Raw genomic sequence first — 25,283 nt, 5'->3', positions numbered from 1 at the left:
GTAGACTGGAGATGGATAATCTCCTATTCCCTCCCCCCTCCCCCTCCCCCGTTGAGAGGGAGGGCTGCTCAATTTTGACCCAGATGGCCTCTTTGACCCCTCTTTCCAACCAGCGGTCCTCTCTGTCCAGAACGTGGCCTTTGCTGTCCTCAAAAATGTGGCCTTTGCCTTTTAAAGGCAGAGGGACCGCTGACTCTGGTCCGGATGGCTTTGTTCTCCTACGTTGCCCGCCAGGCGCTTGTGAAGTGGCTGTTTCATTTCCCCAACGTGCAGATCTGCACAGGGCTCACTGCACTACATGTATCACGTTGCCCAGTTTGTGTCTGGGTGTTTTTCCCTTGGGGTGGACAAGCTTCTGCCTTAGTGTATTCCCAGGTTTAAAGTGTGCACGTATGTTGGGGAAGGGATACAACACCACCTATCTCTGTTTACAACACAGTCCTTTCCACAGTTCCCCAGAAGGCTCCACACCCGTTTGCATCACTCAGGTGACCCTGAGGACACAGACAAACCTCCAAGTAGCCTCAACGGCCCTCGAAAAGGATACAAATGACCAGGTTTTCTGCAAGGAGTATAAATCCTTCCATTCCCCACCATCCAGTCAGAGCTGAAGAAACTTCTTGGAGAAGAAGCAAAATGTCTCCAAAGAAAAACAAGGAAATCCAGTGGCCTTGTGGGAAAAAAAAAGTTTGTGGAGGAATGAGAATCTCCACAAACCTTTACAACTCTTTTTATCTTTTATTTGTTTGCTACGAGATGAATATTAATCCCTCCATTCTGTTTTCTAGCCAAAGGCCCCAAATTAAGTTACAATTATAATAATAAAAATTTGGCCCTCGGTGAAAAACAGCTCAATAAATAAGATATTGAATAAACATTACATAATCGACTTAAAAAGCCCAACTTGCTTGCTACAAGCTTTTTTTTTTTAATAGCTGTAGTTAAAAATTTGTCATCTTAGAATTTTTATCTGCCAATATGGCTAGTCCTCAACTTACAACCATTCGTTTAGCGACCATTTGAAGTTACAACAAGACTGGAAAACGGACATCTGACCCCATTGCACACTTATCACATCCCCACAGTCATGTGATCAAGACTGGTTCCTATATATACGACGGTCGCAATGCCCCGGGGTCATGTAACTCCCTTTTTGCAACCTTCTGACAAGCAAAGTCAGTGGGAAAACCAGATTCACTTAACAAAATAATTTTTCTCTGAAAAAGTGCAGAGAAGAGCAACTAAGATGATCCAAGGCCTGGAGACCAAAACGTACGAAGAACGGCTATGGGACTTGGGTTTGGCTAGTCTAAAGAAAAGAAGAAATAGGGGAGACATGATAGCAGCGTTCCAGTATCTGAGGGGCTGCCCCAAAGAAGAGGAGGGGGTCACGTTGTTCTCCAAAGCACCAGAGGGCAGGACGAGAAACAATGGTTGGAATCTGACCAAAGAGAGAAGCAACCTGGAATTAAGGAGAAACTTCCTGACAGGGAGGACAATTAACCAGTGGAACAGAAGTTGCCTCCAGAAATCGTGGGCGCTCCATCACTGGAGGCTTTTAAGAAGAGGCTGGACAGTCACTTGTCTGAGATGGTATAGCTTCTCCTGCTTGAGTGGGGGGCTGGACTAGAAGACCTCCCAGGTCCCTTCCAACTCTGTTATTCTGTTTAATGAAAACAAGGACAAGGGGTGACATAATATCAATCTTCCAGTATCTCAGGGGCTGCCCCAAAGAAGAGGGAGTCAAGCTACGTATTCTCCAAAGCCCCCGAAGGCAGGACAAGAAGCCACGGATGGAAACTCACCAAGGAGAGAAGCAACCTAGAACTGAGGAGAAACTTCCTGACAGTGAGGACAATTAACCAGTGGAACAGCTGGCCACCAGAAATCGTGGGCGCTCCATCACTGGAGGTTTTTAAGAAGAGGCTGCTGTACAGTCAATTGTCTGAGATGGCATAGGTTCTCCTGCTTGAGCAGGGGGCTGGACTAGAAGGCCTCCAAGGCCCCTTCCAGCTCTGTTCTATATATAACTGGGTTACTAACTTATCAACTGAAGTGATTCACCTAACAACCGTGGCAGGAAAAGTCGTAAAATGGGGCAAAACCGATTTTGCCTAGCTTAGCAATGCCAATTTTGCACTCAGTTGTGGCCCTGACCAAATGGCTCACTAGAGATAGGAAGCAAAGGCTGGTTTATGGATAAACCTTATGAAGCACAGTCACAGGATCACCAGCCTGTTGTTGAACGCCCAAAATGTGGTCCCATGATTGCAGGGGGAGGGGGTGATGTCAGAACTTTGAATCCAGGTCGTAGGTCACTTTTCGGGGGGGGGGGCTGCCGTAAATTCGAACAGTTGCTAAGCAACCGGTGATAAGTCTAGATTTACCTGTAATATGTCTTTGATGAAACCAAGTTGGGTCATAAATGTAAGTATGTATACAGACAGACAGACAGACAGACAGACAGACAGACAGACAGACAGACAGATAGACAGATAGACAGATAGACATAGATAGATAGATAGATAGATAGATAGATAGATAGATAGATAGATAGATAGATAGACAGACAGACAGAGATAGATAGATAGATAGATAGATAGATAGATAGATAGATAGATAAATAGATAGACAGACAGAGATAGATAGATAGATAGATAGACATAGATAGATAGACATAGATAGATAGATAGATAGATAGATAGATAGATAGATAGATAGATAGATAGACAGATAGACATAGATAGATAGATAGATAGATAGATAGATAGATAGATAGATAGATAGATAGACATAGATAGATAGATAGATAGATAGATAGATAGATAGATAGATGATAGATAGATAGATAGATAGATAGATAGATAGATAGATAGATAGATAGATAGATAGATAGATATGTATATAATTTCTCTCTCTCTTTTTCCTTTTATCTAGAGGCAGCCTCCTGAAGAACAGATGCAACCAGGACTGCAAAACCTTAATAAGGTATGTATACAAACAGATAGATAGATAGATAGATAGATAGATAGATAGATAGATAGATAGATAGATAGATAGATAGATAGATAAATTGTTGTTGTTGTTAGCTGCGAAGTCGTGTCCGACCCATCGCGACCCTATGGACAACATTCCTCCAGGCCTTCCTGTCCTAGATAGATAGATAGATAGATAGACAGACAGACATAATAGATAGATAGATAGATAGATAGATAGATAGATAGATAGATAGACAGATAGACATAGATAGATAGATAGATAGATAGATAGATAGATAGATAGATAGATAGACAGACAGATAGACAGATAGACAGATAGACATAGATAGATAGATAGATAGATAGATAGATAGATAGATAGATAGATAGATAAATAGATAGATAAATAGATAAATAGACAGATAGACATAGATAGATAGATAGATAGATAGATAGATAGATAGATAGATAGATAGATAGATAGATAGATAGACAGACAGACAGAGATAGATAGATAGATAGATAGATAGATAGATAGATACAGATAGACATAGATAGATAGAGAGAGAGAGAGAGAGAGAGAGACAGACAGACAGAGATAGATAGATAGATAGATAGATAGATAGATAGATAGATAGATAGATAGATAGATAGATAGATAGATAGATAGATACTGTATGTATATAATTTCTCTCTCTTTTTCCTTTTAGCTAGAGGCAGCCTCCTGAAGAACAGATGCAACCAGGACTGCAAAACCTTAATAATATGTGATAGAAAATCTAGAATAATTCATTCTTACTTCAGAAGAATACCCTATAAATAAAGATTTCAAAAGTATTCATGGATTGCAGCTGCTTACATGGGCCTAATTGCTCGTTTTTTTAATCCTGCTCTTTTGCAGACAGGAATAACCGGCTGATTCTTCTTTGCTCCCCATCTCTTTATCCCCAAAATTTATTTCTTCACTCATTCAATTTGGAATAAATCAATTCCATCCTCCAGGCAACTGTCAGCGACAACCTTTGAAACATCGAAAGAAATAGAAGGAAAAGCACAATGGCAATAAACTAACTGCCAACGTCTGGAATAAATTTAATTTGGGTTGGTTCCCAAGACACATAAATCAGTTCTCCGTTCCTTTCTTTGATCCAGGCATGGGGCAACGTTTTTAAAGCAGGTAGATTTATTAGTCCCCTGTTTTCCAGAATTTTCCAAACTGCAGGCTGAGGAACGCAAGAACTTGATCGGGTTCTGTGAGATATTAAAAAAAAATTAAAAAATGCTTCTGAATGCAGATTGTTCACTACCATAGGCACTTCGTCCCTTGCTCACCAAGTCTGGCAATCTCATTTTTAACTAGCTAACACAGGGCTCTTCAAACGTGGCCCTTTGGTGACTTGTGGACTTCAACTCCCAGAATTCCTCAGCCTGACAAGCTGGCTGAGGAATTCTGGGAGTTGAAGTCCACAAGTCATCAAAGGGCCAAGTTTGAAGACCCCTGGACTTCAACTGCCAGAATTCCTCAGCCAGGCACACTGGCTGAGGAATTCTGGGAGTTGAAGTCCACAAGTCATCAAAGGGCCAAGTTTGAAGACCCCTGGACTTCAACTGCCAGAATTCCTCAGCCAGGCACACTGGCTGAGGAATTCTGGGAGTTGAAGTCCACAAGTCATCAAAGGGCCAAGTTTGAAGACCCCTGGACTTCAACTGCCAGAATTCCTCAGCCAGGCACACTGGCTGAGGAATTCTGGGAGTTGAAGTCCACAAGTCATCAAAGGGCCAAGTTTGAAGACCCCTGGACTTCAACTGCCAGAATTCCTCAGCCAGGCACACTGTCTGAGGAATTCTGGGAGCTGAAGTCCACAAGTCATCAAAGGGCCAAGTTTGAATACCCCTGAGCCAACAGGTGCTGCAGTCTGAAAAACTCTAAAAATCCCTGCTCTTCAGTTAGTCCTCAGGTTACAACCATACTGGAGCCGGCCCATCATTGGGGGGGTAACGTGCAACAGTTGTGAAATGGATCAGTGGCTCACTTTACGACGTTCTCTGCCACGGTCATTAAGCAAATCACAGCAGTGGCAGGAAAGGTCGTGAAATGGGGCACAACTGACTTAAATTTCGGGCTCAGTTGTGCGTCTCTGTGTGTGTGTGTGTGTGTGTGTGTGTGTGCAAGTGAGAGAGACAGAGAGGGAGAAAAACGTCTCCACCCTCCAATCTCGTCGTATAGAAAGAGCACCCACCCAAATTTTTGAAAGGTGGGGATTGCAGTGACTCAGAAACGGGTCGATCAATAAATATTTGGATCCTTCCTCTTTTCCAACTTGTTTATTGATAGGAAGAGGCAGATCAATAATACAACTTTATCAATGGTTAGTCTAAGGCAGGAAATTTTGGCCCCCTAGGCTGGGCTTCTTTGCAGGCCCTGCTCTCAAAATCCCCCAGATGTTAATACTTCTGCTCATCAGAACATAGACGTTCCTTCAAGCCTTGAGTTTGAGACTCGACGCACGCCGCAAAAGAGTTCCCCGTCGTTCCCAAAAGGCAAAGAGTCCCTGGCTCGTTCTCCTCCTCCTCCTCCTTCAAATCATGGTCACCCGGTTCTTGATGTACACGTGGTAGGGATCGCTCTGCTTGTCCACTTCTCGGGATCGGGTGTAGCTGAGGATCAGGCTGCCAACGGTCAGGGCGAAGAGAAGCATCATGAAGAGGATGTACATGTAGGCATAGGAGTCCTTCTCCTCCTTGTCGGCCTTGCTCAGTTGAGGACAGGGGTCCATGCGGGAGATGGTACGGTTGAGGACCTTCACCATCACCTCCAGCTTCTGGAACCAGGTCTCTGTGTAGTTAGCCGCCATTGTGCTCTCGGGGTGATGCTGGTGGAGCGAAAGAGAAGGGAATTCAGGAAGAGAAGGACCAGGGGTGACATGAGAGCATCTTCCAATATCTGAGGGGCTGCCACAAAGAAGAAGGAGGGGTGTGTGTGTCAACCTGTTCTCCAAAGCACCAGAAGGCAGGAGAAGAAGCAACAGATGGAAACTCATCAAGGAGAGAAGCAACCTGGAATGGAGGAGGAATTTCCTGACAGTGAGAACAATCAACCAGTGGAACGACCTGCCTCCAGAAGCTGTGAAGTCTTTAAGAAGAGATCAGGCAGCCATTTGTCTGCAATGGTCTAGGGTTTCCTTCCTGAGCAGGGGGTTGGATTAGATGACCTCCAAGGTCCCTTTCAACTCTGTTACTCTATTCTATTCTATTCTATTCTATTCTATTCTATTCTATTCTATTCTATTCTATTCTATTCTATTCTATTCTATTCTATTCTATTCTATTCTCATCACATTCTATTCTATTCTATTCTATTCTATTCTATTCTATTCTCTATTTTCTATTCTATTCTATTCTATTCTATTTTCTATTTTCTATTCTATTCTATTCTATTCTATTTTCTATTCTATTCTATTCTATTCTCTATTTTCTATTCTATTCTATTCTATTCTAATTCCATATTTTCTATCCTATCCTATCCTATCCTATCCTACTCTACTCTACTCTACTCTTATTCTGTTCTGTTCTATTATTATGTAACTCTATTATTCTATTCTGTTCTGTTCTGTATTCTATTCTCTCTATATTCTATTTTCAGAATCTTAGCCACTTCCCAAGAGAACAGTACAGACTCCCTGGTGAGAATTGGGGGGAAGGACCCCTCCCTCTGCAGCCCCCCAGATGTGGGTGAGACCATAGGCCTCCTCTAGGGTGCCCCCCCCAAAAGTCTGACCAACGTCCTCCTTTCCTCCTTTCCTTCCTCAGAGGATATTTAAACACAGGTCGTCCTCGACATACAACCACAATGGAGCCTATAATTTCCATTTCTAAGCAGCGCAGTTGTTAAACAAGTTTTGATCCAGTTTATGACCTTTCTGGCCACAGTTGTTAAAGGAATCACTGCAGTTCTTAAGGGTGTCACAGAGTTTTTTTTATTTTTGTTTTTTTTAATCCCATTTATATCCCGCCCTTCTCCGAAGACTCAGGGCGGCTTACAATCCAAGCACAAATCAATGTGCTTAGCAATAGCCTTCATTCTATGGATATGCCTGCTTATTAGGGCTTTCACACACACCCCAAGCGGCATTATTACAAAGTCAGCTTAATTGCCCCCAACAATCTGGGTCCTCATTTTACCTACCTGGGAAGGATGGAAGGCTGAGTCAACCTTGAGCCTGGTGGGACTCGAACCTGCACTAATTGCAGGCAGCTGGTGTTACTTAAGGAGGCATTAGCCCACTGCTCCACCAAGGCTCCTTAAGTTCTTAAGCGAATCTGGCTTCCCCATTGACTTTGCTCGCAGAAGGTCGCAAAAGGGGATCACGTGACCCCCGGGGACAGTGAACTTGTCATAAATATGAGTCAGTGGCTAAGCGTCTGAATTTTGATCATGTGACCACGGAGATGCTGCAACAGTCATAAATATGAGAAATGGTCCTACCTGCGTCACTTTTTCCAGTGGGTGTCGGTTGAGCAATACCTGTACTACTTTATTTCACTGGATTTTCAACCTTACTGAAGTTTTATTAGTTGACATCAGGGGTCTTCAAACCTGGCCCTTTTATGACTTGTGGACTTCAACTCCCAGAATTCCTCAGCCAGGCATGCTGGCTGAGGAATTCTGGGAGTTGAAGTCCACAAGTCATAAAAGGGTCATAGTTCCCTCACACTGGCTGAGGAATTCTGGGAGTTGACGTCCACAAGTCATAAAAGGGTCATAGTTCCCTCATGCTGGCTGAGGAATTCTGGGAGTTGAAGTCCACCATTTCGGACCAATGGCTGTCCAGTCTCTTCTTAAAAACCTCCAGTGTTGGAGCATTCACCACTTCTGGAGGCAGGTTGTTCCACTGGTTAATTGTTCTAACTGTCAGAATATTCCTCTTTAATTCCAGGTTGCTTCTCTCCTTGCTGAGTTTCCATCCGTTGCTTCTCGTCCTGCTTTCCGGCGCTTTGGAGAATAGCTTGACTCCCTCTTCTTTGGGGCAGCCCCTGAGATGCTGGAAGGCTGCTATCATGTCCCTACTCGCCCTTCTCTTCATTAAACTAGACATACCCAATTCCAGCCACCGTTCTTCGTATGTTTGAGCCTCCAGTCCCCTGATAATCTTTGTTGCTCCTCTCTGCCCTCTTTCCAGAGTCTCAATTTCTGTTTTCATCGTGGCCACCAAAGCTGGATGCAGAATTCCAGATGTGGCCTTAAAGTGGTGCCGTCGTCCTCTCCACCTGTGTTACAGGAAACCTCGACTTACAAAGCGCTCAGAGCAGCTTATAATAGATCCTATTTTGTTTCTGCATTCTGCAATGGAAGCACCACTCCTTCTTCCTTTATGCCTAACCTCAAAATTGTCCACCAAAATCGTTTTTTTTCCCCTGCCGATCTGGTTCCTGTTCTTTCCCAATCTTCTTAGTAACCCGAGAGGTGATAACAGCCATACCTGGCCTCCAGGTGTGTGTTTGGAGAACTTGCCCCATCCTGCAAAGTATGACAGGTTTTAACGGTGTAGGGTTTTTTTTCCCCCCCTCTTAGTGAGCGTTTCTGAAACTTGGCCGCTTTAAGACCTGTGGACTCCAATTCCCAGAATTCTGGGTAATTTGGAAGTTGTGGGTGCTCCACCATGGGAGGTTTTCAAGAAGAGATTGGACATCAATTTGTCTGAAATGGGATAGGGTCTCCTGCCTGAGCAGAGGGCTGGATTAGATGATCTCAAGATCGCTTCCAACTCTGCTACTCAGTTATTCTGTTAAGAAAGACAAACAGGACACCGGGGTGTCTGTGTGTGTGTGTGTGTGTGGAATATATAAATATTTTTTTCTCCTCTAAGAGATCGGCCTTAAATATTATTTAATTCATGCCTTTCCTGGATTCGGCAGGTTGTTGTGAACTTGCTTGGTGGGAACACTTAAGGTCCCTGCCAGCCACCGAACAAAAGCTTGATGGATCACCTGGCGTAAATTTGCACACCTGGGTGGGATCGGTTGCACCGGCACAAAACGCTAATCCTTCCTTCAAACCTAAGTCCCGTTGCATTCAATGGGACTGGCTCTTGGCAGGCTGAAACGCTCAAGAGACGTCTCTTGAACCGCAAGAGGCAATTAACCTCACGATTTTTCGACTTCCCCGATAGCAAAAGTCTAATTTGGGCTCTTATTACAAACATTAAAAAAAAAACTAGTCTGACGAGTTTCAGATCTTAAAGTCTCATTTCTCCCGATCACTTCCTGATGGCTGCAAGAATCAAGGGTTCTTTTGTGCAATTCGACGCACCCACCCACCCCCGTGCTAATTTTCCATCTTCCCCTCCACAACTGCAACGACTTGTTCCACAACCGTGGCCAAAAAAAAATCATAAAATAAAATAAGGTCACAAAATCGGCACGACTCACTGAACAGCCGTCTTGCTTAGCAACGGAAATTCCGGTCCCGACCAAAGTCGTATCTGGAGGACTATCTGTTCTTCTCCTCACCGAAGAAGGGACGGGTGCAAAAAATTAGGCAAAGCCCAGAGCAGAAGCTGCTTTGCAGACCTGCATAAAATGAAAAGCAGAAAAGGTGAGGCAGGCTTTTATCTTCCAGGCAAAACTAGATCCGCCCTCCAAGCAATCGTCTATTTTGGTGAAATGCCCTGGAACACCGGATCACCGGATCGCCATACGCCTTATCCTGGCGAGCTTCTGAGATTTCATTAAATGTTTTGAGTCAGTCAAGATTATGTCAGACTCCGCCTGATTTCTGCTTACCCTAACAGGTCTCTCTCTCTACAAATGGTTGCAAGACTTGAGTATCTCAGGATAACAGAAGAACAGAGCGGGAAGGGACCTTGGGAGGTCTTCTAGTCCAGCCCCTTGCTCAAGCAGGAGTGACCCTATACCATTTCAGACAAGTGGCTGTCCAGCCTCTTCTTAAAAGCCTCCAGGGATGAAGCGCCCACAATTTCTAGAGTTAAGACGTTCCACTGATTAATTGTTCTCGCTGTCAGGCAGTTTCTCCTTAATTCTAGGTTGCTTCTCTCCTTCATAACGCAATAATAGAGCGGGAAGGGACCTTGGAGGTCTTCTAGTCCAGCCCCCTGCTCAAGCAGGAGACTCAGTACTATTACAGACAAATGTTTGTCCAGTCTCTTCTTAAAAACCTCCAGTGACGAAGCACCTACAACGTCTGGTGGCAAGCAGTTCCACTGGTTAATTGTCCTCACTGTTAGGAAATTCCTCCTTAATTCCAGCTTGCTTCTCTCCTTGATGAGTTTCCATCTGTTGCTTTCTTGTCCTGCCTTCTGGTCCTTTGGAGAATAGGCTGAAACACACACACACACACACACACACAGACACACACACCCTCTTCTTTGTGGCAGCCCCTCAAATATGATGCTATCATGTCCCACCCAGTCCTTCTTTTCATTAAACTAGACCAGGGGTAGGCAACCTCGACTCTTTTATGACTCATGGACTTCAACTCCCAGAATTCCTGAGTCAGCTTAGCTGACTCAGGAATTCTGGGAGTTGATGTCCATGAGTCATAAAAGAGCCGAGGTTGCCTACCCCTGAACTAGACACACCCAATTCCTGCAGCCCTTCCTGACATATTTTAGCTTCCGTTCTCCTAATCGTCTTTGTTGCTCTTCTCTGCCCTCTTCCTAAAGTCTCGACATCTTTTCTGCATCATGGTGATCAAAAACGGATGCCGTATTCTAATAATCTCCTTCAGTCGGATATTCAGACACGCGGTTAACAAGGTCCCTGATCTTGCAGAGACCCAATTCTAGCACATTAGCTTGCCTGGAAAGACAGTTCCCCATCCTTGCTGCAGGAAGAAAAAGCTCGCCGTGCAGTCGTGTGAATGTGATGCTTTTCTGCAGCGAAACCCAAATTTACTAAATCCGAGTCTACTACGTTTTTAAAAATCTCAGATAACTTTACACGCAGCCAACTGGGGCTAACTGTAGAGAGCAAGAATGTTGGTCTGTGGGCTGAGAATAATAATAATAATAATAATAATAATAATAATAATAATAATAATAATAATAATAATAATAATAATAATAATAATAATAATAATAATAATAATAATAATAATTTTTATTTATTTATTTTAATTCCATTTATATCCCGCCCTTCTCCGAAGACTCAGGGCGGCTTACAAGCTTAGCAGCAGCCTTCATTCTATGTATATGCCTGCTTATTAGGGCTTTCACACACCCCCAAGCGGCATTATTACAAAGTCAGCTTAATTGCCCCCAACAATCTGGGTCCTCATAATAACAACAACAACAACAACATCAACAACAACATCAACAAGAAGTAGTAGTAGTAGTAGTTGGAAGCGACCTTGGAGGTCATCTAGTCCAACCCCCTGCTCAGGCGGGAAACCTTATACCATTTCAGACAAATGGCTGTCCGGTGTCTTCTTAAAAACTTCCAATGTTGGAGCATTCACCACTTCTCTAGGCAAGGAGTTCCACTGGTTAATAGTTCTCACTGTCAGGAAGTTTCTCCTTAGTTCCAGGTTGCTTCTCTCCTTGATGAGTTTCCATCCGTTGCTTCTTGTCCTGCCTTCAGGTGCTTTGGAGAACAGCTTGACTCCCTCTTCTTTGGGGCTGCCCCTGAGATACTGGAAGGCTGCTATCCTGTCCCCACTCAGCCTTCTCTTTGTTAAACTAGACATACCCAGTTCCAGCAACCGTTCCTTATATGTTTTAGCCTCCAGTCCCCCAATCATCTTTGTTGCTCTTCTCTGCACTCTTTCTAGAGTCTCAACATCTCTTTTTACATCGTGGTGACCCAAACTGGAGGCAGGATTCCAAGTGTGGCCTTACCAAGGCCTTGTAAAGTGGTATTAACACTTCACGTGATCTCGATTCTATCCCTCTGTTAATGCAGCCTAGCACTGTGTTGGCTTTTTTGGCAGCTGCCGTACACGGCTGGCTCCTATTTAAGGGATTGTCCACTAGGACTCCGAGATCCCTCTCACAGTTACTACTATTGAGCAAGGTACCACCTATATTGTATCTGTGCATTTGGCTTTTCTTGCCTAAATGTCGAACTTTACTTGTGACAGACTTGTGCTCGTCTGTCAGAGCGCTGGCCTTTAAATACCTTTTTAGTTCGATGTAAATTAGTCTGGATGTTGCTGAGTCATGATCTGGTCTCGGACTGATTGATTGGCTGGCTGTTGTTGCTGGGCCACCGTCCTTGGTGTTTAAGTACCGTCTGTGCGATGCAAATGGTGTTTGTTCGTTCAGTTGCCTCTGAGTCACTGTCTGGTTTCGGGTTGTTTGGTTGGCTGGCTGTCGTTGTCGGGACGTGGTCCGGTTTCTTGGGGAGGGTTGCGATTTTTTGTTGCTTGGTGGCGAGGTGGCTGTTTGTTCATTTTTAAACGCTGCTTTCGGGATTGCTGTTGAAGTAGCTCCTTCGTTCGCAGCAGTTGGTAGACTGGATGGATGCCCATGTGTCCATTTATTGACTTATTGCTGGTGGAGAACCAGGCTTGGAAGTTCTCTTTCTCTCCTTGATTTGGGTTGGGTCCCGGTTAGATCTGAGTCTGCGTGGATGGATATGAGGGACAGTCGGTCGTGTCTTTGGATAGCCAGGATGTGTTCGTGCAGTGCTTCAGCAGGGGGCTGGACTAGAAGACCTCCAAGGTCCCTTCCGGCTCTATTCTGTTCTGTTCTATTCTCATCACATTCTATTCTATTCTTATTTCTATTTCTATTTCTATTCTTTCTATTCCTTTTCTAATTCTATTCTAAAGTTAAAGGTAAAGTTTCCCCCGCACGTGCGTGCTAGTCGTTTCCAACTCTAGGGGCCGGTGCTCATCTCCGTTTCAAAGCCGAAGAGCCAGCGCTTGTCCGAGGACGTCTCCGTGGTCATGTGGCCAGCATGACTAGACACCAAAGGTGCACGGAACGCTGTTACCTTCCCTCCGTAGTGGTCCCTATTTTTCTACTTGCATTTTTACGTGCTTTCGAACTGCTAGGTTGGCAGAAGCTGGGACGAGTAACAGGCGCTCACTCTGCTACGCGGCACTCGGGATTCGACCCGCCAAACTGCCGACCTTCTGATCGACAAACTCAGCGTCCTAACCCACTGAGCCACCGCGTCCCTTAATTCTATTCTATTCTATTCTAATTCTCTATTCTATTCTATTCTATTCTGTTCTATTCCATATTTTCTATTCTATTCTATTCTATTCTATTCTATTCTATTCTATTCTATTCTATTCTATTCTATTCTATTCTATTCTATTCTATTCTATTCTACAAATTCTCACCATGTTTGTGAACTATTTCTATTTATTTACAAAAGCTGATGGAGCTAGCAGAGGTGGCTAAACTGACTGAATGGATTAAAGAAAAAAATACACAAATACTTTTATTGCCACATGGAAACCGCTTCTGGATTTTGTGCTTGAGATGGGGGGAAAAATGAAATTTTGATTGTGGGCTTTACCAATTATAGACAGATTTGATGTTATCAAAACGGCTAGTTTATGTTATTTTGCAAAAGTAAGAAGTTGAGATTTGAAGATTTGTGCCACAGGAAGCCCGAAGTCAGGGCCTTTTTTTTAAAAAAAAACCACTTTTTTCTCCCTTCCCTCCCTTTTCTACTCCCTTTTCCCTCCCCCATCTTTCCCGCTGTTTACTTTGCATTTCGATTGTATCGTGTATTATACACTAATAAAACTTTGTAAAAAAAAATAATTCTGATTTTTCCATAAATCTTCAGATCTCCGTATAAGGCAAATGGGAGATTAAATTAGCTTTTTTCTTTTTCTTTCTGCTGTCTGATAACAAGGTTTGTTTTCTGCAAAATTAGTGAAACTGGGATCGGGGCAATGACAAACAATAAGGTCGGTGCCTCTCCTAATCTTGACAATCCCATATTTTTCACTTCCAACCACCGTTTCTGACTTCCCACCACTTTGTTGCTTTTCCTATAAACATGCTGATGTTTTTACTGACACCGGCTGTTTCCAAACATTGGATGGTCCAACTATGGGCTAATGAATCAAACGCCTCTCTTTCTATTGTTTTAGCTCACGTGCTGTTCCATTTTGGAGCACATTGCCTCAAGACAAAATGTTTTTGATAAACATTAAGAACACGATACACACACACACACACACACACACACACACAGACATAGACACAATGCACTGCCACTCGGGAGCGACCTCACATCCCTGGTTGGAGGGGGCAACAGGACAAATGAAATCATAAGCTTAATACAAAGTGAGGTGATATTCCTAGAATATGGAATAACAGAGTTGAAAGGGACCTCGGAGGTCATCTAGTAGTCCAACCCACTGCTCAGACAGGAGATTCTACAAATTCCAGACAAGACGTCATCCTGTCTCTTCTTAAAAGCCTCCAGCGATGGAAAACCCAAAACATCTGGAGGCAGGTGGTTCCACTGGTTAATTGTCCTCACTGTCAGGAAGTTTCTCCTTAATTCCAGGTTGCTTCTCTCCTTGATGGGTTTCCGTCTGTTGCAGACTGCTATCAGGTCACCCTTATTCCTTCTTTTCATGAAGCTAGACCTGCCCAAGATTCCAAGATATTAATAATAATAATAACCAAGTAACACAGTTGGAACAGACCTTGGAGGTCTTCTAGTCCAGCCCCTTGATGAAGCAGGAGAACCTATACTATGTCAGATAACTGGCTATCCAATCTATTCTTAAAAACCTCCAGGGATGGAGCATTCACTACTTCTGGAGGCAGGTTGTTCCACTGGTTAATTGTTCTCACTGTCAGGAATTTTCTCCTTAGTTCTTGGTTGCTTCTCTCCTTGATTAGTTTCCATCCGTTGCTTCTTCTCCTGCCTTCTTCAGGTGCTTTGGAGAATAGCTTGGCTCCCTCTTCTTTGGGGCAGCCCCTGAGATACTGGAAGACTGCTATCATGTCTCCCCTAGTCCTTCTCTTCATTAAACTAGACATGAATGACAGTTAACAGAACAGATAACAGAATCACAGAGTTGGAAGGGACCTTGGAGGTCATCTAGTCCAACCCAGGCAGGAGACCCTATACAGTTCGAGACAAGTGGCTGTCCAGTCTCTTCTTAAAAGCCTCCAGCGGTGGAGCACCCACAACCTCTGGAGGCAGGTTGTTCCACTGGTCAATTGTCCTCGCACTTAGGAAGTTTCTCCTTAGTTCCAGGTTGCTTCTCTCCTTGATGAGTTTCCATCCGTTGCTTCTTCTCCGGCCTTCAGGTGCAAAGAAGTTGCGTAATATGTGGTGGAGCAACCTGGCCCATTGGCTCACCAAGAGTTGTGTACGACTGAATGAATAACGTCATCCCTCCTCCTCCTCCTCGCACCCGGGACCTTCACTGCCATTTCTAAGAAAACTCTGATGCACAAGTCCTGGATGACAACGCAACTTGCTTCCAAAGGCACCCCTTTTGCAGCACGCAGCAAAATGCCGCTGGGGTTCCCGCTGACTCATGAGGCTCCTCTTCCTCCTCAGCCTAGGAGCTGCCGGATCTCCGCTGGCCTTTTCCAGAGTTGGCAAACCAAGAGAGGAACAAGGTCAGTGACATGCTCAGACGCCCAGCGTGCGAATCCCTTCCCCTTGCACAACGCATTTGGCGCAAAGGGGCTTTCCCTAACTTAATGTTTTCCAGGAACTCGGTACATTTAATCCACGGGTCTTCAAACTTGGCCCTTTTATGACTTGTGGACTTCAACTCCCAGAATTCCTCAGCCAGGCACGCTGGCTGAGGAATTCTGGGAGTTGAAGTCAACAAGTCATGAAGGGGCCATAGTTCCCCCATGCTGGCTGAGGAATTCTGGGAGTTGAAGTCCACCAGTCATAAAAGGGCCAAGTTTGAGGACCCCTGATTTAATCTAACAAAGAAAAGGATCAGGGGAGACAGGATAGCAGTGATCCAGTATTTCAGGGGCTGCCCCAAAGAAGAGGGAGTCAAGCTATTCTCCAAAGCGCCTGAAGGCAGGACGAGAAGCCACGGATGGAAACTCATCAAGGGGAGAAGCAACCTTCCAGGGACTCATATGTGGTGGGAATGTTCAAAAGCGCAAAATTTCTGGCAGCGGATAAAAAATTGGTTGGAAGAAATATTACTAACAAAAATTGATTTATAACCAGAAACCTTCTTATTAGGGATTATTAATGATAAACTCAGCAAAGCATCTTTCTACTTATTAGTGCATATTTTAACCGCAGCAAGACTGGCATATGCCCAAAAATGGAAAAGAAAGGAAACACCCATTGAAGAAGAAATAATAGATAAAATTTTATCCTGAGCCGAAAGGACAGGTGTTAACCCTAGAGATCAAACATAAGACTGAAACGGAGCATTATGAAATTTGGCAAAATTTGTACGATGGGTTAGAGATAAGGAGGATCGCTGAGATGACTATTGTTTGATTAGTTGATAATGTAAGGATTTCTTATGAGCACCTATATCAGGACACAGCTGAAAGATATGTAAATATAACACTGACGACTGAAAGACAGTTTACTAAAAAATTTACAGATGTTATATGTATAGTTTGTTATACCCTGTCCTGGCATAGAATGCATTTTAAGTTTTTGTTATTTCTTTCTGTAAGATAAGGTAATACTAATAGTAATGTTGTAGCTAGGGAAGTTGAATCATGTCCACTTTTGTTTTTAAATGTACATTTAATAAAAATTTCTAAAAAAAAAAAAGGAGAGAAGCGACCTGGAATTAAGGAGAATTTGCCTGACAGTCAGAACAAGTAGCCAGGGGAACAGCTGGCCACCAGAAGTTGCGGATGCTCCAACACTGGAGGTTTTGAAGAAGAGATTGGACAATCGTTTGTCTGAAATGGTCTCCTGCCTGAGCAGGGGGTTGGACTAGAAGACCTCCAAGGTCCCTTCCAGCCTTTGGGTTGTATAAATGATGGAGGAGGAGGAGGAGGAGGAGGAGGAGGAGGAGGAGGAGGAGGAGGAGGAGGAGGAAAGCTTCTCTTCTCCACATTACCTGCTTCCTAATTCTCTCACCTGGAATCACCATGAACTGAACAAATCTTGAGACTGGCTAGAAAGCAAAACACACAGCCCAGGGGGTTGTTTGATTGTGTATGTCTGTGACATGTGTTTCTATGTGTGTGTGTGTGTGAGAGAGAGAGAGAGAGAGAGAGTGAGAGAGAGAAAGAGAAAGAGAAAGCAAGAGAGAGAAAGAGAAAGAGAGACAGACTGAGAAAGCAAGAGAGAGAGAGACAGAGACAGTGAAAGAGAGAAAAAGCAGAGAAAAGGAGAGAAAGAGAAAGAGAGAGAAAGAGAGACAGACACAGAGAGAGAGACAGAGGCAGAGAGAGACAAAGAGAAAGAGAGAAAGAGACACAGAGACAGTGAAAGAAAAAGCAGAGAAAAAGAGAGAGACAGAGACAGTTAAAGAGAGAGAAAAAAGAGAGAAAGAGACACAGAGGCAGTGAAAGTGAGAGAAGCAGAGAAAAAGAGAGAGACACAGAGACAGTTAAAGAGAGAGAAAGGAGAGAAAGAGAGAGAGATAGAAAGAGAAAGCAGAGAAGAAAGAGAGAGAGAGAGAGAGAGAGAGAGAGAGAGAGAGAGAGAGAGAGAGAGAGAGAGAGAGAGAGAGAGAGAGAGAGAGAGAGAGAATCCCTGTCCCTCTAATGAGGTTCTCCAGAGTTGGAGAGGTCAGTGAGTCCAGAGGCCAAAGGAGCCGTGGAGGGTCCAGAAGGAACGGCCGGATGTGCCTTTCTCGGGCCCAGAACCCTTCCTGGCACCTGGGGGGGGGGGAATTAAAAAGCCCCTCTTTTGCAGAGGACATTGGTGCCCCCCCTGGCTGGTGGTCGAGATGTTGGCCTAGCGTGGGGAGATCCACCTTGGAAACAATCCAAGTGACAGCCCACCTGGCAGGGTCGTTGTTCCAGGAACAACACGAAGGCAGATTGCCACACAAATCGCCCCAAGGTCCCGGAGAAAAGCTGGGACTGAAATCTAGGGAGTCCTCAATTTACGACCGCCCGTTTAGTGGCCATTCGGAGCTCCAACAGCACTGGAAAAGTGACTCATGATCATTTTTCACACTTACGACCATCGTAGCATTTTCCCCCCTCCCCGGTCACGTGATCAAAATTCGGATGCTTGGCAACTGACTCACATTTATGACAGTCGCAGTGCCCCAGGGGTCATGTGATCCCCTCTTGCGACCTTCCGACAAGCAAAATCAATGGGGGGGGAGCCGGATTCACTTAACGACCGTGTGACTCGCTTAGCAGCAGCCATTCACTTAACAGCCGCGGCAAGAAAGGCCGTAAAATGGGTCAGAGCTCACTTAGCAACTGCACTGCTTAGCAACGGAAGTGGTCGTATGTCAAGGACGACCTGTGTAGGAACCCACCCACCCACCAAACCTGATGATAGGGGTTTTCAAAAAGAAAATGTTTTTAATATTTTATCACTGGGGCTTGTTAGTTTAATCTTTTTTTTAACATTTGTATTATTGTGTTTTATTGTTGTTAGCTGCCCCGAGTCCTTCGGGAGATAGGGCGGCATATAAGTCCCAATAATTAATTAATTAATTAATTAATTAATAAAATATGAGCCTCGACGTAGAGCATCAATCAAAGAAAAATCCCGTTTTAAGAAATGCGTTTGTAGTTGGTGCAGCCCTCGTAAACTGACAATATTTTTTTTTAAAAAAACCTGGGAAACGGGAGGGGAATTACAGCCTTAATCTAAGATATATTGCCCTGTGTTTTTAATGCAACCCGAAGACAGGAGGTTCGCCCACAGGTTGTACAACTTGTGACTGGTCAGGTGAACTTGACACATTCCAAGTTGCGTAATTTTTGGAAAAACAGCCTCTGACTTAAAAGGTGCAATTTCTCCCTCGTGTGTCCCAAGAGATTAATTTTATAGCCATCTCTCTAGAACAGTCTTTCTCAACTTTGGCTACTTTAACCCTGCTGGTCCCACAATCCCCCAGCCATTCTGCTTTAAGACAGATAATAATAATAATAATAATAATAATAATAATAATAATAATAATAATAATAATAATAATAATAATGATAATGATAATGATAATGATAATGATAATGATAATAATAATAATAATAATAATAATAATAATAAATAAAAAATAATAATGATGATGATGATGATGATGATGATGATGAAGAAGAAGAAGAAGAAGAAGAAGAAGAAGAAGAAGAAGAAGAAGAAGAAGAAGAAGAAGAAGAAGAAGAAGAAGAAGTTGGAAGGGACCTTGGAGGTCATCTAGTCCAACCCCCTGCTCAGGCAGGAAACCCTATACCATTTCAAATGGCTGTCCAGTCTCTTCTTAAAAACTTCCAGTGTTGGAGCATTCACCGCTTCTGGAGGCAGGTAGTTCCACTGGTTAGTTGTTCTCACTGTCAGGAAGTTTCTCCTTAGTTCTAGGTTGCTTCTCTCCTTGATGAGTTTCCATCCGTTGCTTCTTGTCCTGCCTTCAGACGCTTTGGAGAATAGCTTGACTCCCTCTTCTTTGGGGCAGCCCCTGAGATACTGGAAGGCTGCTATCATGTCACCCCTCACCCTTCTCTTCCTTAAACTACACATACCCAATTCCAGCAACCGTTCCCTATATGTTTTAGCCTCCAGTCCCCCAATCATCTTTGTTGCTCTTCTCTGCACTCTTTCTAGAGTCTTATGGGACTTTAATTCCCATCATTCCCCAGCCAGCATGCTTTAAGAGAGGACTTCAGTTCCCAGAATTCCCCAGCCAGCCTGCTTTAAGACAGATGGACTTCAAGTCCCAGAATTCCACGGACAGCCTGCTTTAAGATGGGTGGACTGCAATTCCCAGAAATCCCCAGCCAGCATGCTTCAAGATGGGTAGTCTACAATTCCTAGAATTCTCCAGCTAGGATGTTTTAAAAGACAGGTGGACTTCAACTCCCAGCATTCCCCAGCCACCATACCTGGCTGGGGAATTCTGGGAGCTGAAGTCCACCCAGCTTGAAAATAGGCAGGATTGAGAAACATTACTGTACAAATCCAAGAGACTTCCGTTTTTTCCCCCTCCAGTGATGTCAACAAGGACGAAAGCTGGCTTGTCTGCGTGCTCTTTAATTTTTTTAAAAACTCCACCGCATGTGTGCATCCGTTCACCGCTCTCACAATCTCCCTCTTTTCACGCCCATCTGTTCTGTGAATGGCCCCTGTTCATAAAGAAATTATTACCGCTTCTGTTTCCTGGTTTTCCTGGCTGGCTGACCTCACTGTTTACAATTTCCACTCATTCCAGGACGGGTGTGTAAATACAACCTCGAAGTGCCTCTGAACGCACCAACAGCCAAAGAGAGCCGGAAAGGGGTCCCTGCAAAGAGGCTGATGCCAAAGGAGGGGGCAGAATATTTCCTAAAAATCAGAGCGATTGGGCCCTTTGCAAGTTTTAAGTTTCCTATCGAACCCAGAAGCAGAATCCATCGCAGGGGTGTTGATTAGCTGTCCAAAGCCGCTCTGATGAATAGCCACGTAAATAAAACAAGGCAAAATATAAATATAAATAAAAGTAGGATCAAACTCGATACAGATAAGATGAAAAGAAAAAAGTAAGTGAAAGAAAAGAAAAGGAAATGAAGGAAAATGAAAGAAAGCAGCTTCCATCCTGCGACGATATCAGCGACATCCACACCTGGCTATTCCGGGCCCTTTGAGAAGGACACGACAGGCGGGACGTAAAGGCCGAATCCACTCTGAACATCTGGCTGACGGTGCGATGAACAAATAAAGTAAAATAAAAAATAAATCGACGTGAAACATAAAGCAAAGCCGAACAAAATAAAAATACAATAGTAAAAATACAATAAAATATAACGTAAAATAAAATACATTGTAAAGGCTGCACAATTTCTGCACGGGGGAAAAAGTGGGATGGATGGATGGATGGATAGATAGGAAAGAGAAAAAGAGAGAGGGAGGGAGAGAGAGAGAGATCAATAGATAGATATAGATATAGATATGGATGGATGGATGGATAGATAGATAGATAAGAAAGAGAGAAAGGGAGGGAAATCAATAGATAGATAGATAGATAGATAGATAGATAGATAGATAGATAGATAGATAGATAGATAGATAGATAGATAGATAGATAGATAGATAGATAGGAAAGAGAGAGAAGGAGAGAGATAGAGATCAATAGATAGATATATAGATATGGATGGATGGATGGATGGATGGATAGATAAGAAAGAGAAAGAGAGGGAGGGAGGGAAATCAATAGATAGATAGATAGATAGATAGATAGATAGATAGATAGATAGATAGGAAAGAGAGAGAGAAGGAGAGAGAGAGATCAATAGATAGATATAGATATAGATATGGATGGATGGATGGATGGATGGATGGATGGATGGATGGATGGATAGATAGGAAAGAGAGAAAGAGGGAGGGAGGGAAATCAATAGATACATAGATAGATAGATAGATAGATAGATAGATAGATAGATAGATAGATAGATAGATAGATAGATAGATAGATAGGAAAGAGAGAGAGAAGGATGGATGGATAGATGAGAGAGGGGGGGAAGAGATTTTGGTGTGAGTCCCCCAAATCTCCACCTTCACACCAGTTTCTGATGCAGCCTCAGCTGGTTGCCTCTTTCTCACACACACCTTGCTCGCTCTGAGCTGGAAATCCACTGGCCTCAGTCCAGTCCTGATTGTAAGCACCTGTCTGGTTCCCCCCCCCCACACACACCCCCGTGCTTTTTAACCCTCCACCTGTCTCCCTCCGCCCCCCCCCCATCTGTCTTGCAAAGAGACCTTACCTGGGTTCCGTTCTGGTTCACACGACCTTCGAAGGCTGGGAGTTCCCCTTCTTTGGCAACTTCAAGGCAGGGGGACTTCGGTCCTCAGAACACCCCCCCCCGCGCCTCCCCAGCCCTGGGAGATGGGAGTCCACCCGTCTGAAAGCTGCCCGGGTCGGGAAACCCACTTCTAGCTAAGCCAGGGGCTGCGTTCCCACGACCTGCAGACGGACCCGCAAACTCGGCTTCCACCTGACCCTCCGCCGAGCCTCCTTGGGCAAGCCGCTTTGGCTGCCGCCCACCCGCTCTCTCCCTGCAGACCCCGGCCCAGCCAGGCGAAGCCAGCCAGGGGCGCTCTGCACGTGCCCAGAGGCGCCCCGGCTCGGCGCTCAGCCCCTCCAGCCCGCCCCGGATTTGCACTCACCTCTGCCCCGCGGCGCCCGCCAGATGCGACGGCTCGCCGCCCGGCTGGCCCGGCCCCGTCCGCGGGCGCCGCCTCGGAGCTGGGGAGGCGAGGTCTCCGCCAGCCCTTCCTCCGCCGGCGGATCGGGCGTCCCGGGCCAGCTTCGCCGGTGGAACTCCTGCCTGGCGGGCTCCAGGGACTGGGGGCGGCGGGGGGGGACGGAGTCCGCGGGCGCCACGGGCACGAGCTGCGGGCGCAGGTTGCAGATCTGTCAGCCGGCCGGGCCGTCCCAGAGGGTCCCGCACGCCCGCCCTGCAAGGTAGGCCAGGTGGCTGAAAAGACCTGGCTCTGGAGGAGGCTTGGAGGAGGGGCTTCCAGGTGTGTGTGTGTGTGTCTGTGTGTGTGTGTGTGTGTCTGTGTGTGTGTGTATAGATTCATCATAGATCCCCCCCCTTCGCTTCCCCTTATTCTACAGTCCTCGAGTTACGTTTATTTAGCCTCCATTCGACGGCCAGGTGGCTCAAAAGACCTGGCTCTGGAGGAGGCTTGGAGGAGGGGCTTCCAGGTGTGTGTGTGTGTGTGTGTGTGTGTGTATAGATTCATCATAGATCCCCCCCCTCGCTTCCCCTTATTCTACAGTCCTCGAGTTACGTTTATTTAGCCTCCATTCGACGGCCAGGTGGCTCAAAAGACCTGGCTCTGGAGGAGGCTTGGAGGAGGGGCTTCCAGGTGTGTGTGTGTGTGTGTGTGTCTGTCTGTGTGTGTGTGTGTATAGATTCATCATAGATCCCCCCCCTTCGCTTCCCCTTATTCTACAGTCCTCGAGTTACGTTTATTTAGCCTCCATTCGACGGCCGAGATAAGGGACTTGCGACCGGTTTTTTCACACTTACGACCGGTTTTTTCACACTTACGACCGTTCTTGCAGCGTTCCCCAGGGTCACGTGATCAAAAATTCAGATTCTGGGCAACCGACTCGTACTTATGACAGCCGCAGCGTCCCGGGGGAGGGGAGGGGGGGGATGTCACACCTGATCCCCTCTTACGCCCTTCCGGCCAGCAAAATGGCGAAGCCAGATTCGCTTAGCGACCGTGTTAACGTCTGCCGTGATCCGCTTAACAACCATAGCAAGCAAGCTGGGGCAAAACTCACTTAACAACGGTCTCGCTTAGCAATGAGAACTTGGGGCTCGATTGTGGTCGTAAAGCCGAGGACTACCCGTCCCCCGTCCCACCCCACCTTTCAGCTAGGGCTGTGAATTGTGTTTTGTACTTTTGCAGTCTTTTACTTAACTCGTGTTTTTATCTTTTCATATTGTGAGCCGCTCCCAGCTACAGTTGCAAGAAAAAGTATGTGAACCCTTTGGGATTACGTGGAGTTTTGCATGAATTGGCCATAAAATGCGCTCCAAACGTCATGTAAGTCACAACAATAGAAAAACACTGCTTAAAATAATACTGCGCAAACGTTAGCTGTTGTCGTGTTTTAATTGAACATAAGATGGAAACATTCACAGTGCAGGGTGGAAAAAGTATGTGAACCTTTGGACTTAACAACTGGTTGACCCTCCTTTGGCAGCAATAACCTCAACCAAACGTTTCCTGCAGTTGCAGATCAGACCTGCACAACGATCTGGAGTAATTTTGGACCACTCCTCTGCACAAAACTCTTTCAGTGTAGCAATATTCTTGGGATGTCTGGTGTGAATCGCTCTCTTAAGGTCATGCCACAACATTTCAATTGGTTTGAGGTCAGGACTCTGACTGGGCCACTCCAGAAGGCGTATTGTTTTGTTGAATTACTTGTATGCTTTGGGTCATTGTCCTGTTGCATCACCCATCCTCTGCGGAGCTTCAGTTGGCAGACAGATGGTCGTACGTTTTCCTGCAAAATGTCCTGATAAACTCTGGAATTCATTTTCCCATCAATGACAACAATCCATCCAGGCCCTGAGGCAGCAAAGCAGCCCCAAACCATGATGCTCCCTCTGCCATGTTTTACAGTGGGGATGAGGTTTTGATGTTGGTGTGCTGTGCCTTTTTGTCTCCACACATAGTGTTGTGTGTTTTTCCCCAACAACTCAATTTTGGTTTCATCTGTCCACAGTATATTTTGCCAGTAGTGCTGTGGAACATCCAGGTGCTCTTTTGCAAACTTCAAACGTGCTGCAATATTTTTTTTTTTGAACAGCAATGGCTTCCTCCGTGGTGTCCTCCCATGTACTCCATTCTTGTTTAATGTTTTCCTTATTGTAGATGTGTCAACAAAAATGTTAGCATGTGCCAGAGATTTCTGTAGGGCTTTAGCTGACACTCTAGGATTCTTCTTGACCTCATTAAGCATTATGCGCTGTGCTCTGGCAGTCTTTTTTACAGGACGACCACGCCTAGGGAGAGTAGCAACAGTGCTAAACTTTCTCCATTTGTAGGCAGTCTGTCTTACCGTGGACACATGAACATCAAGGCTTTTGGAGATACTTTTGTAACCCTTTCCAGCTTCATGCAAGTCAACAATTCCTGATCGTAGGTCTTCTGAGAGCTCTTTTCAGCGAGGCATGGTTCACATCAGACAGTGCTTCTTGAGACCAGTAAACCCAAAACAGGTGTGTGTTTTTAAAGGGCAGGACAGCTGTCAGCAACACATCCAATATCATCACACTGATTGGGGTCAAGGTTGGCTCACTCCTGGCTCCAATTAGCTCTTGGAGAAGTCATTAGGCTAGGGGTTCACATACTTTTTCCACCCTGCACTGTGAATGTTTCCATCTTATGTTCAATTAAAACACGAAAACAGCTGTTTGTGTAGTATTATTTTAAGCAGACTGTGTTTTTCTATTGTTGTGACTTACATGACGTTTAGAGCGCATTTTATGGCCAATTCATGCAAAACTCCATGTAATCCCAAAGGGTTCACATACTTTTTCTTGCAACTGTAACTTGTGTGTGTAGCTGTAATAAATAAAATAGGTCGGCAGGGGGCGCTTTGGGAGCCAAAAGGGGGCTTAAAGCTGGGAATTGCAACTCTACCCCCCCAAAAAAAATTGGTTGGGCACATTCTCCCCCCCCAACCCACTCCTCCGGCCTTTGGGGTCACCAAGAGTTTTGAGGCTTTCC

General features: G+C 44.9%; 2 protein-coding genes across 6 annotated transcripts in view; both read right to left on the bottom strand.

The window, feature by feature from the left end:
• Positions 1-25,283, bottom strand: part of PGM2L1 (phosphoglucomutase 2 like 1) — a 212,749-nt gene that overhangs the window by 105,072 nt on the left and 82,394 nt on the right. The window lies entirely within an intron of this gene.
• On the bottom strand, positions 5,301-22,258 carry KCNE3 (potassium voltage-gated channel subfamily E regulatory subunit 3). 5 transcript variants are annotated; one of them, XM_081327900.1, is made up of 4 exons: positions 22,191-22,258; positions 10,175-10,314; positions 9,408-9,548; positions 5,301-5,851 (listed from the first exon to the last, which is right to left on the bottom strand). In XM_081327900.1, exon 4 carries the CDS (start codon positions 5,831-5,833, stop codon positions 5,558-5,560), a length of 276 nt encoding a protein of 91 aa, XP_081184026.1. In that variant the 5' UTR covers positions 5,834-5,851; positions 9,408-9,548; positions 10,175-10,314; positions 22,191-22,258; the 3' UTR covers positions 5,301-5,557. The 5 variants fall into 5 exon arrangements, with proteins under 5 accessions (XP_081184026.1, XP_081184030.1, XP_081184027.1 ...); XM_081327904.1 differs by lacking the exon at positions 10,175-10,314 and adding an exon at positions 8,077-8,246 and having other exon boundaries at positions 22,191-22,257; XM_081327901.1 differs by lacking the exon at positions 10,175-10,314 and having other exon boundaries at positions 22,191-22,250.

Source organism: Vipera berus, assembly GCF_964194415.1.
Source record: "Vipera berus genome assembly, chromosome: 4".
Lineage (NCBI taxonomy): Eukaryota > Metazoa > Chordata > Lepidosauria > Squamata > Viperidae > Vipera > Vipera berus.
This window is presented reverse-complemented; position numbering and strand designations above follow the sequence as displayed.

Excerpts from the sequence above, each read along its gene's own strand:
- KCNE3 (XM_081327900.1), bottom strand. The coding sequence starts at position 5,833 with ATGGCGGCTAACTACACAGAGACCTGGTTCCAGAAGCTGGAGGTGATG.